Raw genomic sequence first — 24,287 nt, forward strand, 5'->3', positions numbered from 1 at the left:
CCGTTGTTTCCTCTTTCTTCCTAGACCCCTTTCTATTTGTATGCTCCATCTGTTTGTTAACTGTAATTCTCTATCCAGTCTCCTATTTTGCTGTCAGACATTTCCTTTAGCTCATCATATCCTGCCTTTCTGCACACACTCCAACTTTTCTGTATGATGTTTGCACTGTCAGAGCCCTTTTCCAAGTCTCTTCTGTAGATCTACCTGCCAAGTCACGGGTGCCTTTTCTCAGTTTCTGGCGTGTCCTATTTTATCAGTCCAAGGATAGTTCTTACTGCCAGTTGTGCATTCCATTTTGAATTGCCTGCCCAACTGACATTTCTTCTGATGAAGTCTCTGAACTCCCCCTACCATAGCACCTACAATCCCTTCTAAAGTCCTTCCTAATCTGCCTAGGATAGTTCTCCTACCTGCTTCTCCTAAGCCATCCCTTCTGGCTACACTACTTCTAAAGCACTATCTCCTCTCATATTCTCATTTCCTCTCTAAGTTGTCTGAAGTCTAGCACTACTTCCTGCATCCTTGGACTGCATGGTTTGACTACTACCATCCACTTCTCCTTGTCTTACTTGCTTCCCTCAGCATCTTTATTCTGATGTGACACGTACACATCCGGCACTCCATTTCCTTCTGCCTACCTCAAACTGGTCCAGTTTCAGTCTTGAGCTGTTCTTTTTTTAATCACATCACCTCTACTTTTACTCATTTTGTCACCTTCTTCACTATGCTGAGCTCCTTTCTCCTACCTTCTCTCAGTTTTCTGTTCACATTTTTCCACTTTCAAGATCCTGCTACCCACTATCGGCCAGAAATTGCCTTGACGTGCTCAGAATACTCACATCATCCTCTACAGTTGCCAGACCAATACATTCCAAAATGGACCCAGGTTTGTTGTGCAAGATCTGTTTGAACTTAGAGTTGTACCTGTACAAATGGGAAACTCATGAGAAACCACATCTTACAATTTTTCTTAGAGGCCACTTTGAGGTGATCTGTTCCTGCTCTAGACAGCAATATCTGATGTTGTTCTACCTGAATGTGCCATCGGATAAGGTAATGCCATATCAGAGAATCTAAAGCCAAACAGTAATATATCTAGCACTTAGCACCTTCCAAGGTTATGCAATAAGCTCTGCCCAAATGAAAGTAATTTATTATATTTATTCAGAAATAATAAAATCTCTACATGGGATAGTGAACATGTAAGCCCTGTGACTCTAAGTCTTTGCAAGACGAGGGTGAATGACACCTGCATTGCATTCTACCCAGGTTGAAAACCATATCTGTCTTTTTTACAAACAAAAATCTCTTCTACTGCAGTAGACACAGTGAGGAAGAAAATAAGATAGAACGAAGAAAAATTGGAGATTACATTAATATAGAGTAGAAACTCAAACTAAATACTGTTAGGTAGTAAAAAACAAAAACAGCTCAGATAAACATATAGTAAAACCTTTAATTAATAAAATAAAAATGACAAGCTTTGGCAATAAATTCCTTTCTCAAGTCAATTTCTGAATTGCAAAAGAAATTGACTTAAGAAAGCAATTTATTGGGAAACCTTGTCATTTTTTATTTTATTAATTAAAAGTTTTACTCCATGTTTATTTATCGGAGCTATTTTTTTATGTTTGTTTGTTTTTTGTTTTTTTAAACCTGGCTCAGTTTTTACCTGGTTGCGTTTTCCAGAGTGTTGGATTATGGTTATGCAGTGCAAGCTACAAGAATGGTTCTGTAAAAGCAGAGAAAGAGTACAGCACAGCTGAAACCTAAAAATCAAAATCAGCTCATCCAGCCAAAACGGATGAAGCTCTGACTACAACTCATGTGAATCAAGTCTGATAAGTGGCTTGAACGCAATGGCGATGAGGTGGAGTAGAAGAATGACAAAGCTTAGTCTGCTGTCCTCTCACTGGGAAAAGGGACAAAAGTACTGGAGACACACTCTTGGCTTTATTTCTCCAAGTCTTTTGGGTTTCTAATAACATGATGAGAATGGGCCTCGTTCCTAAGCCAGCTTATGATCAGAGTTCATGAAATTATTATTGCTTCAGTCTTTGATGCCAAGAGTGCTCTTGTAAGTATTCACAAAATGCTCTGAATTGCCTCATTCTGTAATTCATATGGGGTTACATGCATTGGTAGCAAATAACTACAATTTTTTTTATTAGTTTTATTGTTTCAAGTACTACTGGAACTGTCAGGCTATCATCTATGTTTCTTTTGTTTCTGTCTGCAAATTTTAATATTTAATGACTTTGTGTTCTTCTGTACATAAGACACAGCATGTGGCGCAGTGGTTAGCATGGTTGCCTCACAACAAGAAATTCTCTAGTTTGATTCTCGGCTGGGGTGCCTTCTGTGCAGAGGTTGCATGTCCTCCCTGTGTTCATGTGGGTTTCCTCCCACATTCCAAAGACTGGGAGCATTTCTCCCCAGGCCTCCGCTGAAAATTGGAAATGGGCTCTGTCCCAGTCGGACTTTCCCAGTAAACGAATGTTAAAGAAATAAAATAAAAAGACTAAGCATTGAGTGAAGCATTTTCAATGACTGATGCTACTTTCATCTTTTTTTCATGGACTACTGTTTCTGGTTCTCACATCTAGTTTTTGAACTGTTGGGAATAGGTAATCCCATGTAGTATATACTTCATTAGTCTCTATAATGCTTTTTGGTTCACATTTCCAATGCTTCTCAGCTACTTCTTTTGCACAAACCCCAATGCAGTAGTCTTGCTACATTAGTGTGCCTTTCAGTATTTAGGCCTTCTGCAATGAGTGTATCACACCCAGCAACAAGATGTGCAACTGTTTCCAGTTCTTTTTTACAGAACCTGCATTTATCTGTTTCTCCCACCTTTTCAATGAACTTTGTAAACCAACATGTACATAGTCCACTGACCTTGGCTGACATTATTAAACTTTCATATTTTGGTTTCAATTCGTCTCTCCTTAACTATTCCTTTGTCAATGTTTGTCCAACATGAGGTTGCTCCTGGAGATCACTGTATTTGCAACTGTGTTTATGGATTTTCCACATTTCATTCCTTCTCATCTGATCCTTCTTTTCTTTTTTGGCACATTCCTGATTTCTGTATATTTCTGTTTTGATTTCCATTCCTGCTTGAAATTGAAATGCTTCTGCTAAACTAAGCAAAGATTTCATCTTAGACTTCTTCTCCTTCTGTTTTAAAACTTTTATTATGTTTGAATCCAGTGAGCCCAGCAGGTATGTACGTAGTCCCACAATTGCAGATCTATGCATGTAATACATTTTTAGGAGGCCCATATCTCCTTCAGAGTGAGGAATATATAATCTTGGTATACATTGGTTTTTATATATCATTTTATAAGCATGAAGCATTTTTCTTGTTTTTGTGTCGAATTGTTTTAATAGTCAGTTACTCCAAAACTGTAACTGATTTATAGCTCGGATTTTATTCATACACATCAAGGCAATTTTCAATATCAGTTTTAGTCTACTGAAGTATACCTTACTGAGCTTTAGTCACATTTGCTCGTGTTTTATTGTTGATCCTTCATCTATTGCCAAATACTCCTACTCAAGTTCTTTTAATCCCACATTCTTGTCCCAGGTTGATATTATGCAACCATCCTGTTTTAAACGTTGCTTTTGTGCATTTATCAAGACCAAATGTCATTCTTATATCATGTGAGAAAGTTTTAGCCATTTGTGCTTTCAGCTGCTCATCTGATGAACCATACAGTTTTAAGTCATCCATAAGTAGATGAGAAATGTTTAAATAAGGTTGGTTTCTGAGAGCTTAACCATAAACCTAATCTGTTATGCAAACAGCTTAATGGGTTAAGGATAAAACAAAACAGTACAGTGACAATCACCCTGGAATATTCCCTTTTGAATTTTTATCCCTGGGATAATAATTTGCCCTTTGTCATGGCTCAACTTCAAAGTGGTTTGCCTCTGCTTCACAGTCACTGGAATGTAACTGATCAGTGTAGGGTGTATCTTAAACATCTGTAAGCATTCCTTTATCCAGGAACGTGGAATGCTGTCAAATGCTTATTCGTAATCTATCTATTCCACCCTTTTTTTTTTCTTTTTAGAGTTATCTATTCATAGATTCATAGACTGTTACTAGACTAGTGACCCAAGGAACCTTTCGAAGCCTAGCCAAGTTTTCCTGAAAGAATAATGATGTATTGTATACAAATAGGATATTGAGGGTCAGGCATTTATAAGCTACCTTTGTCCATAAGGGACATGGGTGCCAGGCCTAGTGCAAATTTCCTGTACCCTGTCCACTTGTCAAGGTTGTGCTTAAACTGGGTAATAAATGAACTCAGCTTCACATGGATGTCCCATAGAATGGGCAATTTCTGGGACACATATCTATCACTCCATGTTCTGTTTAAATCACAGACAATATTCAGGTCCCTAGACTTTGTATTTTTGGTACTCTTTGACGTGAATATGTACGAAAGTCTTAAGTGCGGGGTTTGCGGATGCCTTGTAAGCCAGATACAGATCATCTGTCAGCAATCTACAGAAAACTGAGAAGAGCAAAAGGGCTTTAAGGTGCTCTGTATAAGGTGGGTTTGTTATGTCTTGTATTCTTTTTGTAAGGAACAATTGAGGTTGCTCTATTTTCCTTTTTAACAATTCTCCATTATGACTATTTATCAACAATTATCATGGTTTATGATATATTACTCGCTATCGCACTACAACCAATGAGGTAATAAATGTGATCAAAAATATCGGGGGCATTTTAAATGCACTACCATAACTGAATAGATTTATAGAGAATATTCCACAATTTGCTTTTAGAAAATGTCAAAACTTAAAAAAAGATTACGTTCTAGAGAGATGAACATTAAAGAGTGTACTTCTGTTAGTAAGAATGGTACTTTCCCTTGTTATAATTGCTCCTTTTGTAGATATATTCTAAATTGTGTTGAATTTATACATCCTATTGATAGCAGAAAATATGAATTTAATTGCTATGCAACATGTAATACTGAAAATATAGTATATTTGGCTACCTGTGTTATATGTTAGTGTTTTATGTAGGTAAATGTAACAGGAAGTTAACAGAAAGAATCTCTGAGCATTTGACTGATATAAGAAGGGAGTTAATATAACAATAACCAATGACAGGGTGTAGTATATTGAAAATGTATCCATGGTTGTTGTGGTTTAATCACGAGGGCAAAGCTCAAGTGATTAAACAAAAGCAACCATGGGTTGTTGTTGCTGTTGTTGTGTCTTTTGGCTTTTCCCGGTTAGGGGTTGCCACAGCGGAACTCCGGTCCGCTAATGATTGGCAGTAGAATTTTACATGCCGAGTTGCCAGCCCTGACCACAACCTTCAACGAAAGTACAGTCATTCATGCATGTTTCCACACAGAATACGCTCTAGCTGAGAATCGAACAGGACGTCTTACTGTGAGGTGACAACGCTACTGCAGCACCATCACTGCAGTAATGTAAGTCTTCAATATACCACACCCAGGAGTTGCTTATTGCTATTATACAATGACATTATTTAAGAAAAATGTATTTACTTTTCTTAAATAATGTATTTGTATAATGGCTCCATGGTGTTCTTCCACTTTTGTTGGATATCCCGCTGCTTTTTTTAATGTACTGCGCATGTGTATACATTAATGCTTTGGAAAGGAAGCAACAAAGAAAGAAGATCTCTGTTGCTCATTTTTTTAAGGTTAAAATTCACAAGAGAGACAGAACAGAGAAAATACAAGGAAAATCAGGTATGTTTGTTTAATTTTTAATAACATACCTAATTTTTCCAGTATTTTCTCCATCCTGTCTCTCTCATACCTCCAGACTCTCTGGATTTCTAATTTTATTATTTTTATTTTTTTATGGTGAAGAAAACTTAAAAAGTTTTCGCATATATTACTGTAAGAAAGTCCAGGCAACTGGACCTTTTTCCATTGGTATATGCTCGATTTACAACGGGCATGCTGGTTGGGGTGACCAATCAATGTGTTCATTTTTGAATGTTAATGGCCAATCATTGTATACTACTAGTTTTCTTGTGAAGCATGTTAAAGAAAAGGGTATGCAACACGTTTAAATTTAGAGTTACAAAAAAAAAAAAAAAAATAGTACCAAGAATAATACAGGGCAATTTTAGTAATGAAACAGAGACTGCTGAGTATAAATGGATTTTAAGAATGCAGGCTGCTAAGGAAACAGGCCTAAATGCTAGGTTCAATCCAATATTGAAGTCTAAACAAATGAGGTTATGAGTAAAGTTTGGTTTAGTTTTTATACAAATTTTATTTTTTGCATTTTTTAGTATATTACTAAGTGTTATTTGAATTTTTATGATGTCCGATTGGTGTTTTGTGTCATGTGATTGATATAAAGTTACTGACTGCAGCTGTTGTTTATGAGCATTGACAAAGGGAAGTATCCTGAAAGCATTGCCTTTCATTTTTTGCTATTAAATGTATCTGGTGTTTGAGGTCCAGGTTCTTTTTTGTGTTTTCTTTACCATTATCATGGATAGAATGAAAGCTGTAGAGATGAAATTTACCCAATACAGTAAACTCTCAGCTAACCAGCACCTATGGGGATTGGTAGATGCCAGATAACTGTAGTTTCTGGTTGCTTACGAGTTACTATTAAAAATAGGCCTGACTATACTATTTGTTTGGTTTGACTTGTTCTCAGGGTGGGGAGAGAGGGAATTTATTCTTGTCTTCCTTTTTAAAACTCTAAAACTCTAAAAACATAAGGTATATTTCTGCAGGGGGAGGGGGGGTGACAGAAAGTGCAACACATGAAAACTGTACTGTATTTCTTTGATTTTTTTTTGCCAGTTGCTTGAGAGTGCTGGTTGCTTGAGTTCCAGTTAACAGAGAGGTTTACTGTAGTATATGGCATCTTGTGTGATAGGAACTGAGGTGACCGAAGGAGAGGATGGTGAGCTTACTGGTTAGTAGGAGTAAAAGGCAAAGACAATAACGGAATGAACTGATGTAGTGAGAGTCATAGCAATGTTAATAGCGCTACATCTGTTAAGATGTAAGCAGGACCTCTAATGCTTAGGAGGTGAGAGATATTCAAAGGCTGAGTGACAGGTTTATGTGCAGTGATAAAGAGTTTAGAACTTGGAAGAACTAAGTGAGTGCACACAGTGAGGTAGGGAGATGGGATATGCTGGACCACTGTATATATAGCACAGCAGACAACTTATATCATAGGCCATAAAGATGGGAGAATGAGCATTAGGCTGGGTGAGGTAGAAGACCACTGTGTTACGCAAGGATCAAGGGGAATTGTAATGCATAGAAACAACAGCAGACAGGAGTGGTATGGATGGGGAATAATAAGGCGGGTAGTCAGGGAAAGCATAATGTCTTTCATGATACAGTTGCAGAAAGTGAACAGGAGAAGTGGTTGGAACAAGACTTGAACTAGACAGTAAGGCAATGGTTTAGGTGATAAGTAAGGACAGAATAAGAAAACAAAAAAACAGAAGTAAAGGATGCCTAGTTTTACATGTTAAAGGGAAGGATAGACAGGAAGTATACAGATACAAGAAGGAAGTTGTAATAAAAAGAATGACTAATCTTAGTGATAAGATAATAAATAAAAGTGATCTGTGGAGGGAAGATGAAATCATGTAACTAAGTGTTTGTGTGTAGCTGAAAAGAGTGGCCAGTAGATTTACAAGAAAGGCTTTTACATGGCATCACTGCTGCTTATTGTATGCTCTACAGCTGTATCTTAAAATACCACAAATGTAAAGTCATACTTGTGTGTTGTTGACATACATCTTATGCTTGCTTCGTAGCAGATGCTGTACTGTATTATGATGCCATGCAGCCCACAGAAAATGGAAAAGGTGGGGGTTATGTTGTACACATTCTCCCTTTTCTCTGAGTTTGTGCTACCTAAGAAGTATATATCTTAAGATGGGGTTATGGGTGCAGAGTCACCACAAGAGGGGTGTAGATGGGCATAATCCTCCCCTTGCATAAAATACTGTTTTTAGTGTTTTACACTGTTTAGTATACGGCTTTGTTAAGACTATGATTTAACTTACTTTAGATTTTACAATTATAATGTTTTGCATCTCAACTCAGTATGAAAAACTGTTTCATAGCAGATCCTTTTTAAACAGATGATAATATGACTCTAGAGAGATACTAAACAAAGAAGGATGGCAGAGTTGATAAGTTACAAGCATTTGCTGTAGCTACACTAAGCCAGGGACTGATAATGTTAGCATCTGGCAATAATGTAGGAAGACATCTAGGATCCAGGATGGCTCAGTCTGGATGAGGAAAAAGGTCTTTATTAGCCTCTTCACAGACTATTGGTGGCTCTGCTTGTTGAGAGTTTGGTCAAAAGAGGATAGCTTGGATATGCTGTTAGTGGTGAGAGGACTGGATTAAATCTGAGACAAAAGAACACTGAAGGAGATGTGAAAAGGCACTGTAGTTACTGTGTGTGGGACAGGGGAAATTAAGAAAACAGTTAACAAAGCACTGGGGGTCTTCACATGGTAGTGGCAATAAACTTAACCCATGAAGTTAGCCTAGCTGAAACAGTAAGGCAAGAATGGATAAATGGAAGATTCCATGGCAGGGCTGGTGTTATCCATCCTTAGACATCCACCAAGGGAGGGTCATGAAGTATAGGTTGTTAGTCCTAAGGTTAGGCATAGTAGCACTGGGAGTTTGTCAGGGGGACTCATGCCAGTTTTTTGGTGCTTAGGGTAACTAAACAGAGGCAAGGAGGTGCTTGTACATGGAGAATACTTAGGTGCATCAGGTGGGGGACAAACTGAGTATGCATAGTAATGCCAAACTGCTCAAATATAATAAGCATTTATACAGTGTTTGTGTACTGCACTGTCTGCACATGCTAACTGTTACAGATTCAACTATGCTAACACTGAAAGTTTCATAGGTATCCCTGGTACCATATCTAACATCAAATGATAAAATGTACTAAAACTTCTTCTTCTTTCGGCTTTTCACGGTTAGGGGTCACCACAGTGGATCACCTGTCCGCTCATGATTGGCAGTGGAGTTTTACAGTGTCGAGTTGCCAGCCCGGCGCCCAACCTTCCACAGAAGGCACACACATGCACACACTCACACCTAGGGCCAATTTAGAGTATCCAATCCACCTACTGCATGTCTTTGGGATGTGGGAGGAAACCGGAGCACCCGGAGGAAACCCACACGACCACAGGGAGGACATGCAGACTCCGCACAGAAGGCACCCCAACCGAGGATCGAACCGGAGAACCTCTTGCTGTGAGGTGACAATGCTAACCACTGCACCACCATGGCTGCCCCATAAAATGTACTAAAACATAAAATAAAAATTAAATGTTGGGGGGTACAGCTCCAAGTGCATGGACAGAGAGTGTGGGAGACCCTTCCCCCCAGAGAAAATGGTATAACCCTCCTGCCTAGTGAGTCTTGTTTCTGCAAGACTAATTTCAGCAACTGAATTTGACCAAACTGAGTGTCACTGAATCCTCTGTTGTGGAAAGGCATGAAACCTTAAATGCGCTAATGGACACAAGTTAAAAGTTACAAACATGTCTGTGCTGTGATTTTACACACACAAGTTCACTGACTGCATGAAAGTCTGCTGCTTTTATTTTTATTCAGTAATACACAGGTATATATTAAGTAACTTGTACTCACTCTCCCATTGCGAGGGCAAACTGTTGAGCAATAATTTTTCTTTTGCATGGAATATCCCTAATACAGGTGTTGGAAAATAACAGGTTCACAACTGCAAACCACTTTATGGGCTAAGAACTGCAGATTGTGACAAAGCATGATGTTTCTGCCAGGTATATGCACAACAACAAGACAGTTTATTGAAGTTAAAATGCATTAATTCATTTTAATGCCTACTTTACAGTCTTTTCAGGGTCAAGGGTTGATGGCACCCTTTCTGGAAGTAACAGAGAAAATCATTCCTAAATTCCTGAATGGGATTTCAGTAAATCATAGGATGTGTATATACACACACACACACACACACACACACACACACACACACGGTTGACTATTCACTTAGCAGTATATCTTTGGGATGTGGGAGAAATAGGCTTGATGTGTAGAAGGTGCCTCAGACAAGAACCAAAGTGGAGACTCAAACACTATGAGGCATCAATCATATGTGCCTATGGAAAACTTACTAAGCTGTAACAAAATGCAACAGTTGTATTCAAAGGTTAGGGGGATGAGACTGCTTAAGCAATCAAAAGGCAAGAGTGATATATTGATATGTCCTTTAGTGTGATCCATATGTGTATTTATAGATGTATTCATTTATTTCAATCTGACTAGGTAAGTGGACTGGTAGACAGGCTTTTTTCAGCCATGACTTGGGCACCATACTGTAAGACATAATCTGAAAATTATACATAGACTAAAAAATACACAGAATTGTGCATAGTACTGTAACAAAGCTAAGACAATACATTTTCTATATTATTTACAATTACAAATGCAATTGACATTATTTACAGTGTATACAGTTAGGGCAGGCATTCAATCAGTGGTCATTTGTTAAAAGTACATCTTTACAAAAGATAATATGACTACTGTTAAGCTGCAAGGACTAGCCATCATCATGGGAGCAAGAGCATTTGGTGACCTTAAACAGCCGTTCTTTTAATTTGCTTCAAAATAATTAAAGTGTCTCTTGCTGCCTCATTTGTGCAGGAAGTCTGTTTTGAACAGTTGGGCCTAGCCTATAGACAGTTCTTTCTCCTGTGGAGGCTTTAAAACAAGTTTTTATACTGGCAATGCTATCTTCTTAAATGTGTCTATGTGTATAATCAGGTTGCTTGATTTGTAACTCTGTTTTCGGAGTGATAATGTACAACACTGTACTGAGACAATGCTTCTTCATGAAGTTTGACATGTTACAGCAGAAGCGTAGCTTTGCACATGCCCTGCTATCATAACATTTTAAATCATGATCGTTGGTGTTCTCTTTTATTACTGTCAAATCATAGTTATAGTACTGATTCTTTAAAATATGCTTTTATCGTCACATTAATGTATGTTTCATTTATTCTAGTGACAGTATTGCTTTAGTCCAGACTACATTCATTGGTAAAACATCCTACCTTTTTCCTTTTCACTGTATACTTGAATTAGTTGAACCCTAACTTTACTTAAATATATATATAAAAAAAAAAAAAAACAGTTGTATGCTTGAAAACAAAGACCATCTCCATTGGCTCATACAAACTGCAGGCTTTTGTAAAATACACTTCTGATAGTATGACATCACACTATCCCTGTCTGAGATAGACTTAAATTACTTATTTTGTTTGAAAACAAACTTTGACCATTTATACACATAATGAATCACTGTCTGGGACAGATTTGAATTACTTATTGTATTTTAATATGAAGTGCAAGAACTCAGTATATGACGGATAAAACTTTTAATATATCATAAACAAAACAAAACAAAGGTGAGTACTTTCACAACCCCTGTTGCTTCTTCAGATCTAACACACAATAAAAATCATAACAGTTATATAGACAGCAATCAGCATAAATTATCACTTCGTTAAACATCCAATTAACGTCTTAAAGCCCTAGACCTAAGGGCTGGTTTCAAGGGAACAGTCCCATCTGTTTGCTGCAAGATTATAGATCCATTTAATCTCCATATATTCAACTTTAATCTTAGAATCTCCACCCCTCTTGGACTGGGTATAGATCTCTAAAACCAAAAATTTAAAAGTATGCAGGGTTCCTTGTTTAACCACATGCTTAGAAGGAGCATTCCTGTTATCCCTTTTATTGATTGCATAAATGTGTTCTTTAATGCGATCTCTCAGTTGCCTAGTGGTCATACCTACATAGTAGGAACTACATTCATCACAGATGGCTAGGAACACTAGATTGCTGCTATTGCAATCTGCATGGGCGCCAAAAGTGAATGTATGTACACTCAGGGGATGTATAAATGATGTAAATTCTGTTTGTGACATTGCTAAAAAACATTAGAGAGTGTTGACATCCAACATGGAGGTTCTAGATGAGCAACCAGGGTTTGTTTTTAAAAATAACACTTTTCTTAAAAAATTACTTTGTTATAAACCGCTTGTGAAAGATAATCACTCTAGGCCTGTTACGGCCAATGATAGCTCTGGGACGAAAGTGTGTGGTTGCTGTAATGTGTGTTGCTATATCAGGGATGATAATACCTTTATAAATCCCTTGAGTGGACGTACATTCGCTCTATAACCAGTCCAAGAGTGGTGGAGATTTTAAGACCAAAGTTGAATGTATGGAGATTAAATGGATCTATACTCTTGCAGCAAACAGAGAGGAAAGGGACTCAATGGGACTGTTCCCTTGAATCCAGCCCTTAGGTCTAGGACTTTAAGATGTTAACTGGATATTTAACGAAGTGATAATTTATGCTGATTGCTGTCTATATAACTGTTGTGATTTTTATTGTGTGTTAGATCTGAAGAAGCAACAGGGGTTGCGAAAGCGTTCGCCTTTGTTTTGTTTTGTTGTTTATGGTATATTAAAAGTGTTATCCGTCATTAGGGTTGCCACCTTTTAACAAGGCCAAAGTGAGACATGGAGGTGTGGCCAATAGGACAGGGGTTGTGACCAATATGACACTGACCACACCCCCACCATGACATCACCAAAGGTGTTAAAGGAGATGAAGTATTACAGTTATGGATACAACATTGTGACATTACAGCATACTGAAAACTCAAACCATTTAAATGAAGTGAAGCATTACTGCAAGAAAACACTCAGTTCTAACAGTAAATAAACTTTAAAGGAATAAAAAACACACTACTCATTAAAGAGACACTTGTTTATTTAAAAAGTAAAAAAAATCATAAACCAACCATGACTATTCAGAAAGAAAACTTAAAAAAATCTACATACCACATACAAGCCAAGTATAAAATTAAGACTTTTTATTGTCAATTAAAGCTAAAGCAAAGAAAAAACACAAAACTACATACTGAACCCTAGTACTACATACTGCACACTAGCAAATCAAAGCTAAAGCAAAGAAAAACACAAAATTACAAACTGCACCCTAAAAGCAAACTACCCTGTAACAATGACATGGTTTAGCACAATCTCAAATACACTGCATTAACTTCTGAGCATGCATCCACAAAAAAAAAATAAAATAACAAGAAAAAAGTCAATAAACATTTTACCTTTTAAAAATACTTCATATAAGAGAAGTAAAATAAACTACAATGTTCAGCAGACTCCATGGACTCCTTTTACCTCAAAACATAGCAATTAAGCGTAATTTACCCAGCACTGCAATGCAATAAACAGACCCAAGTAAAAGCAGCACACCCATATTCACATTACAAGCAAAGCAGTACATTTTAACCTTATCAAAAACGCATAAAAAATTAAATGCACACATTTACAAGTATAAATGAAAACAATCTTGAAACAGCTTTGGCAAGTTGGCAACATGTACCAACTAGAATAATAAATGCACTACATTAACTGTTAACATTCCCCCTAAAAAGGTAGACGTACCACATGCACACTGACTTGCAAGAACTAACAGGAAAAATTACCCAAACAGTATATCCTAACTTCCTGAAAACAGTATTAAATTGCACACATTTCCACACAAAAAAGTGCAAACTATGCTCGAACATTTTCTATCTGCAAACAGAAAATACCCAGAAAAAGCTACGACAATAGAAATACATCACACTAAATTTATATTTCACTGCCCCCCACCAGAAATAAACAACTTCTATACACACAGTTCAGCCTTTTAAAAGTAATGCTTCCAAATCATACCCTCAAAAACAATAACAATTACATATACATACAGGTTTTATACCTTTAAAAACTACTACTCATAAATCTCAAAATAACCACTGCATAGATTGAAATACTGCGTACTGCACCCCCATCTACCTCTAAACATTAAAAACTTAAATAAACCACAATATATTCCCATTTTAAACTACTACTCAAAAATCTCAAAATAACCACTGCACAGATTTAAATACTGCATACTACATCCACATCTACCTCTAAACATTAAAAATTAAATAAAGCACAATATTCCCATTTTAAATAACTAAAGCCACAAAATACTATGTTATGTACTTACCACTATCACAGTTTTTGCTGGGCTAGCTTGCTTCCTTCCAGCTAGTTGGATGACTGTCTCTGTCTACTCAAGTGGCTGGGCAGGCTGGCTGGCTAGCAGGCTCCCTTGCTGGCTGGCAGGCTCCCTTGCTGGCTGACTAGCAGGCTTCCTGGGCCTTGCAGGCTCCCTGGGCCTTGCAGGCTCCCTTGCAGGCTGGCTAGCAGGCTCCCTTGCTGGCTGGCAGTCTCCCTTGCAGGCTGGCAGGCTCCCTGGGCCTTGCAGGCTGGCTAGCAGGCTCCCTTGCAGGCTGGCTAGCAGGCTCCCTTGCAGGCTGGCTAGTAGGCTCCCTTGCAGGCTGGCTAGTAGGCTCCCTTGCAGGCTGGCTTCTTTACTGGCTAGCTGGCTTCTTTGCTGGATGGCTTCTTCACTGCTGGGATTGGAAATCTCAGACCTTAAGTCCCAATTCCTTCACAGCTGTAGAGCACTAAGACAAAACTGCTCTACAGCTGCGACCTTTATTGGGCTCTTCGAGGTGAATCCCTGCCCCCTCCAATCCATGCAGCCAATTGCTTCTTGAATTACACCACCTGGACCTAGCAGGGAATCCCTCTAACTGCAGGTCAGGGTTGGTGATGTAGCCGCATTGCCGTGGAAATAAACAGAAGTGTTTTCGGCTTTTCTAAGGCAATGGCAATTCAAGAGCACGAAAAGTGGAAAATGGGACTTTTAAAGTCCCACTGTCTGCAAATGTGGGAAACGGGATGAGAAGGCTCAACCCGTGAGTGTCCCACTGACAACGGGATGGGTGGCAACCATATCTGTCATATACTGAGTTCTTGCACTTATTATTATTTATTTACTTACTCATATACTTGGCATGGTCTCTCAGTTTGCTCTTGACCAATTTGTTCTAGATGCTTATTTTATTATGTTAAAAAATAAACTTTGACCAGTTATACACATTATGAATTAGTCAATAATAAAGAACACAGTACTGAGCGTAACTCATGCTCATATTCCTAGAGTCAATTTACACTCAGTTCAGTGTTCTCCATTATCACTATTTTCAGGGGGGGGGGGAGACAGTGTCCCCTTTTTTAACTACTAGTACATTTAACAGCTAGAATGAAAAGTTTTTTACAGGTAGCTACTTACACTGCTGTAGAATTTGGTAGTGATTAGTTTGGGGTTTGAGGTGGAAATGCCATGTTAAAAGAGAGAGTCCATAGTGGATTTTAGGGATAAGCCCTTTTTGAGGTAAGGCATTATGAGCTATAGGGGTGATGAGGTGTGAAATTCTATAGCACAGTTTTAGTTGGTAGAATGTTTTACTAATAATATTGTGAGTACTCTTGGCCAATGAAAGTGCAGGGTCGAAGGTGATCATTATTTACCTTCCTACTATTACTAGTGGTAGTGGGTTGCATCTGTATCACTAATAATTAGATTTGGGGATTTAGGGAGTTTTTGCAGGGTGCAAGATATCATGATGTTAGACTTTAGGAAATTGATTAGGAGAATATTTTATTAATTCAATGGCGTACACGTGTAAAGCTAGACTGTATTTTCTGTTGAGGTGGGGCAGGACAGAAGGCATATCATTGATGAATAAGGAAAATAACAATGGACCAAGGATGGATTGTTCCAGAACTCCTATGTCAATTGTACCTTCAGTCAAAAGGCAGGTTCCTAGGTGTACTTGAAATTCTCTGTTTTGCTGGTAACTTTGAAACTGGCTTACTGCATTTGTTCCAAAACTGAATTTGTTAACTTTGTAAAGGACCAATGTATGATTTACTGTTTCAAATGCTGTTGTTGTATCAATGATAAGACCCCCTGTTAGTTATGAATCATTTATATTGTTATAAAAGGTGTCAGTGGCTGAGTACAATGCCCTCATGGTAATGAAAATATTTCTGAAACCCATTTGTTTATCACAAAGAATTCCATAACTGTATGTAATCCCTGTTTGTTTCAGCTTGTCACTCTCCCTTCTTAATTCTAAATGCTGCATCCTTTCTGTATCCATGTGTAGACTACCTATGCGACTTTGACGTACGTAAAGTAACATCTGTAGAATAAGACAGAAATCTCTCTCTCTCTCTACATTTTAGCCACTCTCATGTATAAGGCACTTGTATATCTGGCAGGAAACCGGCCTGTAACTGGTGGCTGTTATCTACAGACAGCAACAGAGACATTTTGTTTTTTGGACTGTCACTACCAGGGGACCAGAGAAGTAATATCTAGGGAATTGTTATGGCTAGGTTGTATAGGCCCCTAGGGCCGATATTCTAGTACCAACCTATGAACCTATGAACCACTAGCACAGGTAGCTATGATGTGTGTTACAACATAGTGATGCTTTTCCTATGAGTTATGTAATGATATGCTACACTATATGCTTACACTAGAGATCCCTATGTGGGAAGGCAAATGCACCCAATCAAAGGGCTTAGTGCTGGTAGAAGCAATCCTGTCACCAGGATCGATGGCCTACATGCATGGCTATAACAAGGGCACAGTACCATATTTACACCAGCAGTATTGAGTACCTGTGCAGCCTCCCTCCCACCCTCCTTCCAGTACAATATACACCTGCTGACCTGCACTAATGCACTCCTCAAAACAAGAAGCTGCATGCAGTTATTAAGCAGACATTCATAGGTTGCTTAGTCTCAGCTGCTGTGCACAGTTGGAAATATTGTCCAATGACCTTCTAATGTCTGCATGCCATACTCCTGTTCCTGGCTATTGTATATGAAATATTGCACATCGGCTCCTTGATATCCATAATAACCCATATGCCTTCCCTGTCTTCCTCTAGGACTATAAACAGTAGGGATACTCCACTGCTCTTAATCCATCTAATTGTTGTCTTTTGTTGCTCTAATTACAATTATAGTCTTGCAAACATCAGAATCCAGACTTCATTAAAGTTTCTATTGACAGTAATTAGTGCCATACTATATGTTGTCCTAATGATACACCATGCAGGGATGCAAATCTAGAGGCAGCACTGTACTTTTATTATCACATATGGTGTGTGTGTCTCTCTCTCTCTCTCTCTCTCTCTGTCTCTCCTTTTGACCAATCCATGCATTATAATAAATACTGCCCCGCATTAATACATTTTACTGTTTACTGCTGTTTTTTTTTTTTTTTAACAGAAGCAATAACTGCAGAGGTGGTTTATCCCCAGTGCAAACTGCTGGACATGCCAATTTAATTTAACATTACCAAGTTTAACATTAACCCATGAGTACTTTGTGCCAGCTGACAGTATTTAAATACTGCTGCGGGGTTTTTCAAAACTGCAGAAAAATGTACTTTCTGTGAGCTAAGCTTTGTGAATGTAAGCATTAATGTAAACAGCTTTTACCATTGTATAAGAAAGTCTTCTTAAACCATGTTAATGAAAGAGTATTTCTGTCATATTTGGTGAAAACTGATTAACAACCTAACAACATGATTGGATATTTAGAATTAAGGGAGAGTGCCAAGCTGAAGTAACACAGAGACAGGGGTACTGTGCGATTGTTCTACCAGTATGAGCCTTCTATACACAGTTATCACAATTCCAACAGCCATGCATTAATGCAGTCTTGTATTCATTTCGCAGAATGCAAGTATAGACTGGCTTTTGCCACATCTGAATGTGTGCAGTATGTAATGCTTCAGTGCTGAACTACTTAATTAGATCTTTCCAAACAAAATTAACGAAGAAGGCAATTAATGGACCAAAAAATTAGCAAGTATTAAATCTCTGCATTTTGTACTTACAACACATGATACATCCCCATTCCATTCAATAACACACTGTGCATTAACATCACAAAGGTTAAAGAAGGCACTGCTGCAGGACCTTCTGGGGACACAGCCAACAGTTTGATTCCCTATAAATCCAGCCTTACAAGATCCACAGAAAAATGAGCCCTGCAGCAAGAAAAAGAAAACAGTACATTCAGTACATAGAAAATATTTCAGTTTTTAAATATTATTAATACATATTACAGACTTCCAAGTTTATCCAATAAACCTAAGTCATAAAATAACAATCCTGCCCATCCATATCTCAATTAAACTTATTTATAAATCCTGATCTTTGTTTTGCTCACCTTTGTGTACAAACTAATCTGGTTAGAGAGAACAGGCAGCATAACATATTCATACATTTTACTAAAGTGTCATAAAGTTTACTCATATCTAGATAGACATTATTCACATTCAGTTTTAAATCACTTACCTGGGTATGAATAAAAATAGAGGTGGTTTGTAGTTATTGCTTTTTCAGTGTGAGACTGTTACTCCTGAAATATTTAAAACTTCTAATTTTTATTTATTTAACATTTGTTAACCAGCTATGTAAACTGGCCCAAGGACCCTTTTCAGTTACAGCCCCAGCTATATAGGCAAAAACAGATGCAGTGCATTTGTGCATAAATGCAAAATGTTCAACATCTTTATTGCTAGCTGGTTTGAATGAATGCAAGCTAGTTAAAATACTAGTATATGTGAAAGGGAATAAGGTCAAAATTCAGTTTATTAGTTCTGTCTTAAGGGTTTATTTATATGTAGTTGTTTTGTGACTGGAGACAGTGGTGACCTGTGGAACACTGTTGTGTTTATAGGTTCACGGGTTGATAGGTTCATAGGAGGTTACTAGGCTAATGGCCCTAGGGCCTTTACAAGCCTAGCCATGTAATACCTGTGTTCCTAATTAACTATTGTTAGATGGTTCCCTAATTGACCATTGTTAGACGCTTTGATTGTTTGCAGAGTGAATCTATGATCAGCACCAACTGCCCCCGTCCATGAGGGACATAGGTGGTACCCCAGGGGTGAATTTACAGTCTCCCATCCACTTGTCCAGTTTGCACTTAAATAGGGTCATTGAGGAGCTCTGCTTAACATGAATTGGAAGTTTATTGCAGAATAGCGGTAGTCTCTGGGAGACACATCTGTTTCTCAGGCATGTTTTATGTAAGTCAAAGGCTAGGTTGAGAGTGACTGCCTCTTGTCTCATTAAATTTTTGAATGTGCAGCATTTCCATTAGGAAAGGGTCAGAGACTGCTCTGTAGGCCAAGCACAGTTCGCCTCTCAGCAGCCTGTTGGACACAAAGTACAGTGACAGAGCTTTCAGTCTTCCCGTGTAGGCCATGTTTTGGAGTCCATGCATTCTCTTGGTCAGGAACCTCTGTATTCTCTCCATCTGCTGCAGGTGTCTGGTGAGGTATATGCAAAAGGGAGAGTTATACTCTGTTAGTGGTCTGATGAGGGTGGAGTACAGAAGTATAACATCCTTGGTCTTGGATGTAGTGCCCTTACTTATGAGGTATGCAACGTAAAAGGCTTTCCTTCCCACTGTGGACACATGGTGATTGAAGTTTAGACTGCTATCAACTTGTGTGTCTGTTATGCACCAATGGTTTCAAGCTTGGGGGATGCTGCCTATAGTGTAATTTGCAGGGGCTACCTATTTGTGAAAGAAGATAACAATGCACTTTTTTGCACTTTATTTTAGACTGTGGCTTTGGCACCAATCATTTGTCTGTGATATCCCCTCCTGTAATATGCTAATATCTTTAAGAAACTCAATGATTGCTCAGAGTTTGCAGACATCTGCGAACTTGGTAAGCCACAGGCTGACTACTTTCACCTGGACTTCCCAGAAATAGATTCCAAGCAGTAGAGGGCCCAGCACAGAGCCTTGTGGTACCCCACTGGTAAATGTTCTACTGGTGGAGGTGGAATCCCCAACTTTGAAAGTATAAGCCAGTTGGCTACCCATCTAATGTCATATGGGTTAATCCTCAGTTCTTTTTTTTTAATTTCTCCAAGTCTTTTGGGTTTCTAATACCATTATGAGAATGGACCCCATTCCTAAGTCAAAGTGTGATTAAAGTTCATGAAATTAGGGTTGTTTCAACCCACAATGTGCCCAGTAATTAATCCTTCTGCAATCCGTATGGAGTTACATGTATTGGTAACATATCTAAGTTGTTGTGTCTTTCAGCTTTTCCCGGTTAGGGGTCGCCACAGCGGAACTCCAGTCCACTAATGATTGTCAGTAGATTTTTACATGCCGAGTTGCCGACCCTGATGCACAACCTTCAATGAAGGTACACCCATTCACGCATGTCTCCACACAGAAGACAATCTAGCTGAGAACCGAACAGGACAATGTCGTACTGTGAGGCAACAATGCTACTGCAGCACCACCACCGCAGTATTGGTAACATATCTTCGTATGATTGCAAATTATTATTTATAAGACCCTTGGAACAGTCTGGGTATCCTTCTTCCACATTGCCCTTGTTTCTGCCTGCAAACCCTGGTATTTTATGACTTTGTGTCTCTCTGTATGTAGACACTATACTCACTGGGTGTAGCAATTTCAACGATCATTGCTACTTTTGTATTCTTTTCATGGACAACTATATCTGGTTTTCTCTCATCTATTTTATGAACTGTTGGTATTGAGTGATCCCATGAAATATAAACTTCAGTATTTCCTATAATGCTTTGTGGCTCATGTTTCCAGTGTTTTTTTTTTCAATTATTTCAATATTATAATGTTTGTACAATCTCCAATTCAACAGTCTTGCCACATTATTATGTCTTTCAGTATACAGTACTTCTGCCATTAGTATATCATAACCAGCAACAAGATGTGTGACTGCTTCCAATTCTGTTTTACAATTCTGTTTCTCCCACATGTTCAATGGACTTTGTAAACCAACGTGTAGATAGTCTGCTATCTTGGTCCACCGATATTAACCTTTCATCTTTTGGTTTAAATTCACCTCTTCTTAACCATTCCTGCATTTGTTCCTGATCAACATGAGGTTGTTCCAAGAGTTTTCTGTACTTGCAACTATATTTATGCATTTTCCACATTTCTTACCTTCTCATCTGATCCTTCACCTTATATTCTTTCTTTTGTTCTTTGGCACATTCAGTTGCAGCCTGAGTTTTATCTGCTTCTGGTTTGATTTCCATTCCTGCTTGATGTCAATATGCATCTCCTAAACTAAGCAATAAGTCATCTTAGACTTATTCTCCTCATGTTTTAAAAGTTTCATTACATTTGGTTCTTGTGAGGTCAGCCGATATGTATGCAGCCCTACAACTGCAGATCTATACATGTAATCAATTTTGAAGAGGCCCATACCTCTATCAGAACAGGGAATATATAGTCTTGGTATGCACTGATGTTTATAAATCATCTGATGAGCATGAAGCATCCCTCTTGTTTTTCTGTCCAACCTATCCAACACCTTTTGGGGCAAGTTAATCACTCCAAAACTGTACTTAGAATAGGAAGAGCAAATTGATTTATAGCTTGGACTTTGTTCCTAGATATCAACACTGTTTTCAGTATTAAGTCTTCTAAAATATTCCTTTCTGAGTTTTATTTGCATTTGTTCATGTTTTGCTGTTGATCCTTCATCAATTCCCAAATATTTATACACTCCCTCTTGCTCAAGTTCTTTTATATAACATTCCTGTCCCAAACTGATGTTCAAAGGTTGGTACTAAGCTATCGGCCCCAGGGCTTATACAAGCCTAGCCATAACAATTCCCTGGCTATTTCTTCCCACAATATTTACTTCCCTGGAACCCTGTCTAGCAGGGCGACTGATGTGATCCCCGGGGTGAATTTCCTATCTCCCATCCAGTCGTCAAGGTTCTTTTTGAAGAGGGCCAAAGAGGTGCTCTGCTTGACATGAATGAGCAGTCTATTCCAGAGTATGGGGAGTCTATGAGTCAGGAACCTATCCCTCCAGCATGCTTTGATCATTGTGATGACAAAGTTTAGATCCCTGGAGCATGTGGCTCTGAGGGATTGGGATTTCTTTACGTGTAGCATGTCCAACAGCTATGGGTTTGACATGGCCTTGTATGTTAAGCAGAAATCGCCTCTGAGTAGATGATATGTGACAGAGTATAGCTAGAGTTTTTTTTAGACGGTCAGCATAGGGCATCTGCTTTAGGCCTGTGATTCTTTTAGTGAGATATTTCCGCGGCCTTTCCAATTGTTGCAGATGTCTTGAGAGGTAAATCCCAAATGGGGTGTTGTATTCTATAATGGGTCTAATGAGGGATGAGTACAGTGGGACAATGACCTCCTTTTTCCTGGATGAAAAGCCCTTAGTGATGAGGTGTGCCACATAGAAGGATTTCCTGACTGTTGTGGCGATGTAGTTATTGAAGGTGAGACCACTGTCCGCTTGTGTCCCTAAGTCTCTTATCACACTTTTTGTGTTTAGTGTACTGCCACCTGTGCGGCAATTCACGGGTACATGTTTTTTCCCAAAAGAGATAACTATACATTTCTTGGCATTGAGCTTCATCCCATGGCTCTGGCACCAAACATCTGTTTCTGTAAGGCCCTTTTGTAGAATATCCACATCATTTAAGGATTCAATAATGGCTCCCAGTTTGCAGTCATCTGCAAACTTTGTTAGCCAGAGTCCCTTAGTGTTGGCCTGTACTTCAGAGAAGTAGATGCCACACAAGAGCGGTCCCAGGACTGAACCCGGAGGTATTCTACTTGTCTGGAGCAGGATTTGGAGTCGGCTGCTTTTACAGTGTGGGTTCTTTCAGTACTCCAGTTGGCAACCCATCGAGTGATTTAGGGATTAATGCCCAGCTTAGTAAGTTTATCTATGATTCCAGAGTGGGGGATAGTGTTGAAGGCCTTGGCGAGGTCCAGATAGGCTGTGTGGACTGCCTTACCCTCGTCCACAGCTCTGGAGACTGATTCAAAGAAGTCAATCAGGTTCAGGAGACAAGATCGGCCCTTCACGAACCCAAACTGGGTGGTGTCCAGTGTTTGAAGGTTGCCAATGTCTTTGTTTATAAGTTCCATGATAATACGTTCCATGGCCTTGTAGATCAGGCTTGTCAGACTGATGGGACAGTAGTTCCCAAGATCCACAGTGGATCCCCCTTTGTGGAGTGGGATAACTGTAGCTGTGTGCCACTCAGTGGGCATGAAGCCTGAGGTGAGGTTATGATTAAACATGGCACTTAGGTGAGGTGCCAGTTCATTTTGTAGTTCGTGTGGTACACAGCCCGGGATGTCGTCTGGTTCCATTGATGCTGTATTCTTAACTTTGGAGAGTGAGTTTTTTACCTGTGCGGCCGTTATTACTGGAATTTGGCAATCTCTTGGTATTGAGATGGGCCCTTTAGGGGGTGAGAGGGGGGTGAATCTGGTACTGAATCAATCTGCCAGGATATTGGCAATATCCTTGGGATCAGTATATTTAGTGCCATTCTGTTGTAGCTTGGACCAGATTTAAGCATTGCCATTTAGATTCTTGACATAGCTATAGAATGCCTTGGGGTTGTCTTTGGAATCTTTGGCAATTTTATTTTCGTAACTAGCTTTGGAAGATTTTATAGGGATCTCAGCTTCTTACTGAGGCTGGTAAGGGAGTTTTTTGCATCCTGGGATTTTCCTCTTTTCTGCAACAGTTTCTTCCTTTTGTTGTAAAGTCTGTCTATGGCAGGGGACCACCAGATTGGCTTCCTTTTTTTGGAAGAAAGTGTCTTGCTTCTATCTGGGCTTGCATAATTCATGCATGAGTGGATGTGCTCGTACAGTGCCTTTGTGTAGGATTCAGCAGTCGAACTTTCAGTTCCCATCTGCATGGGTGTCATGAAGTTTGTCACTTCTGACTTGAGTAGCATGAAGTTGGCTTCTGAAGTTTTTTACTTCTTGGTGCTGCAGCTTTCCTGCTTTAAAGGTTGCTTTTGCACATTTGTCAGGACCAAATGACATTCTTATATCATCTGAAAAAATTTTGACCACTGACAGCTGTGCTTTCAGTTCCTCATCTGATGAATTATACAGTTTTAAATCATCCACAAAAAGAAGAGCCAAATTGTATCCATGACCTAATCTGTTAAGTAGACAGCTTAATGGGTTAAGGGCAAGACAAAAGAGAAGCGGTGACAAAGAGTCATCCTGGAATATCCCGGTTTGGAATTGTATCCCTGGATTAATAATTTGTCCTTTATCATGGTTTAACTGCAAAGTGGTTTACCACTGTTTCATGGTCACTGTAACGTAATTGATCAGGGTAGGGTATATCTTTTACATTTTAAGCACTCCTTTATCCACGAATGTGGGACACTGTCAAATGCATTT

The 24,287-nt window shown here is 38.8% G+C and overlaps 1 protein-coding gene across 2 annotated transcripts in view; it reads right to left on the bottom strand.

Moving 5' to 3' along the window:
• THBS3 (thrombospondin 3) overlaps positions 1–24,287 on the bottom strand; it is a 948,644-nt gene that overhangs the window by 552,211 nt on the left and 372,146 nt on the right. For both annotated transcript variants that reach the window (XM_044080201.1, XM_044080202.1), the window contains exon 11: positions 17,908–18,060. In XM_044080201.1, the coding sequence (XP_043936136.1) occupies positions 17,908–18,060 (153 nt within the window). The remainder of the gene's footprint in view (positions 1–17,907; positions 18,061–24,287) is intronic.

The sequence above is a fragment of the Protopterus annectens genome, chromosome 8.part0 (genome assembly GCF_019279795.1).
Source record: "Protopterus annectens isolate FY-2018-M chromosome 8.part0, PAN1.0, whole genome shotgun sequence".
In the NCBI taxonomy this organism is placed as follows: Eukaryota; Metazoa; Chordata; order Ceratodontiformes; family Protopteridae; genus Protopterus; species Protopterus annectens.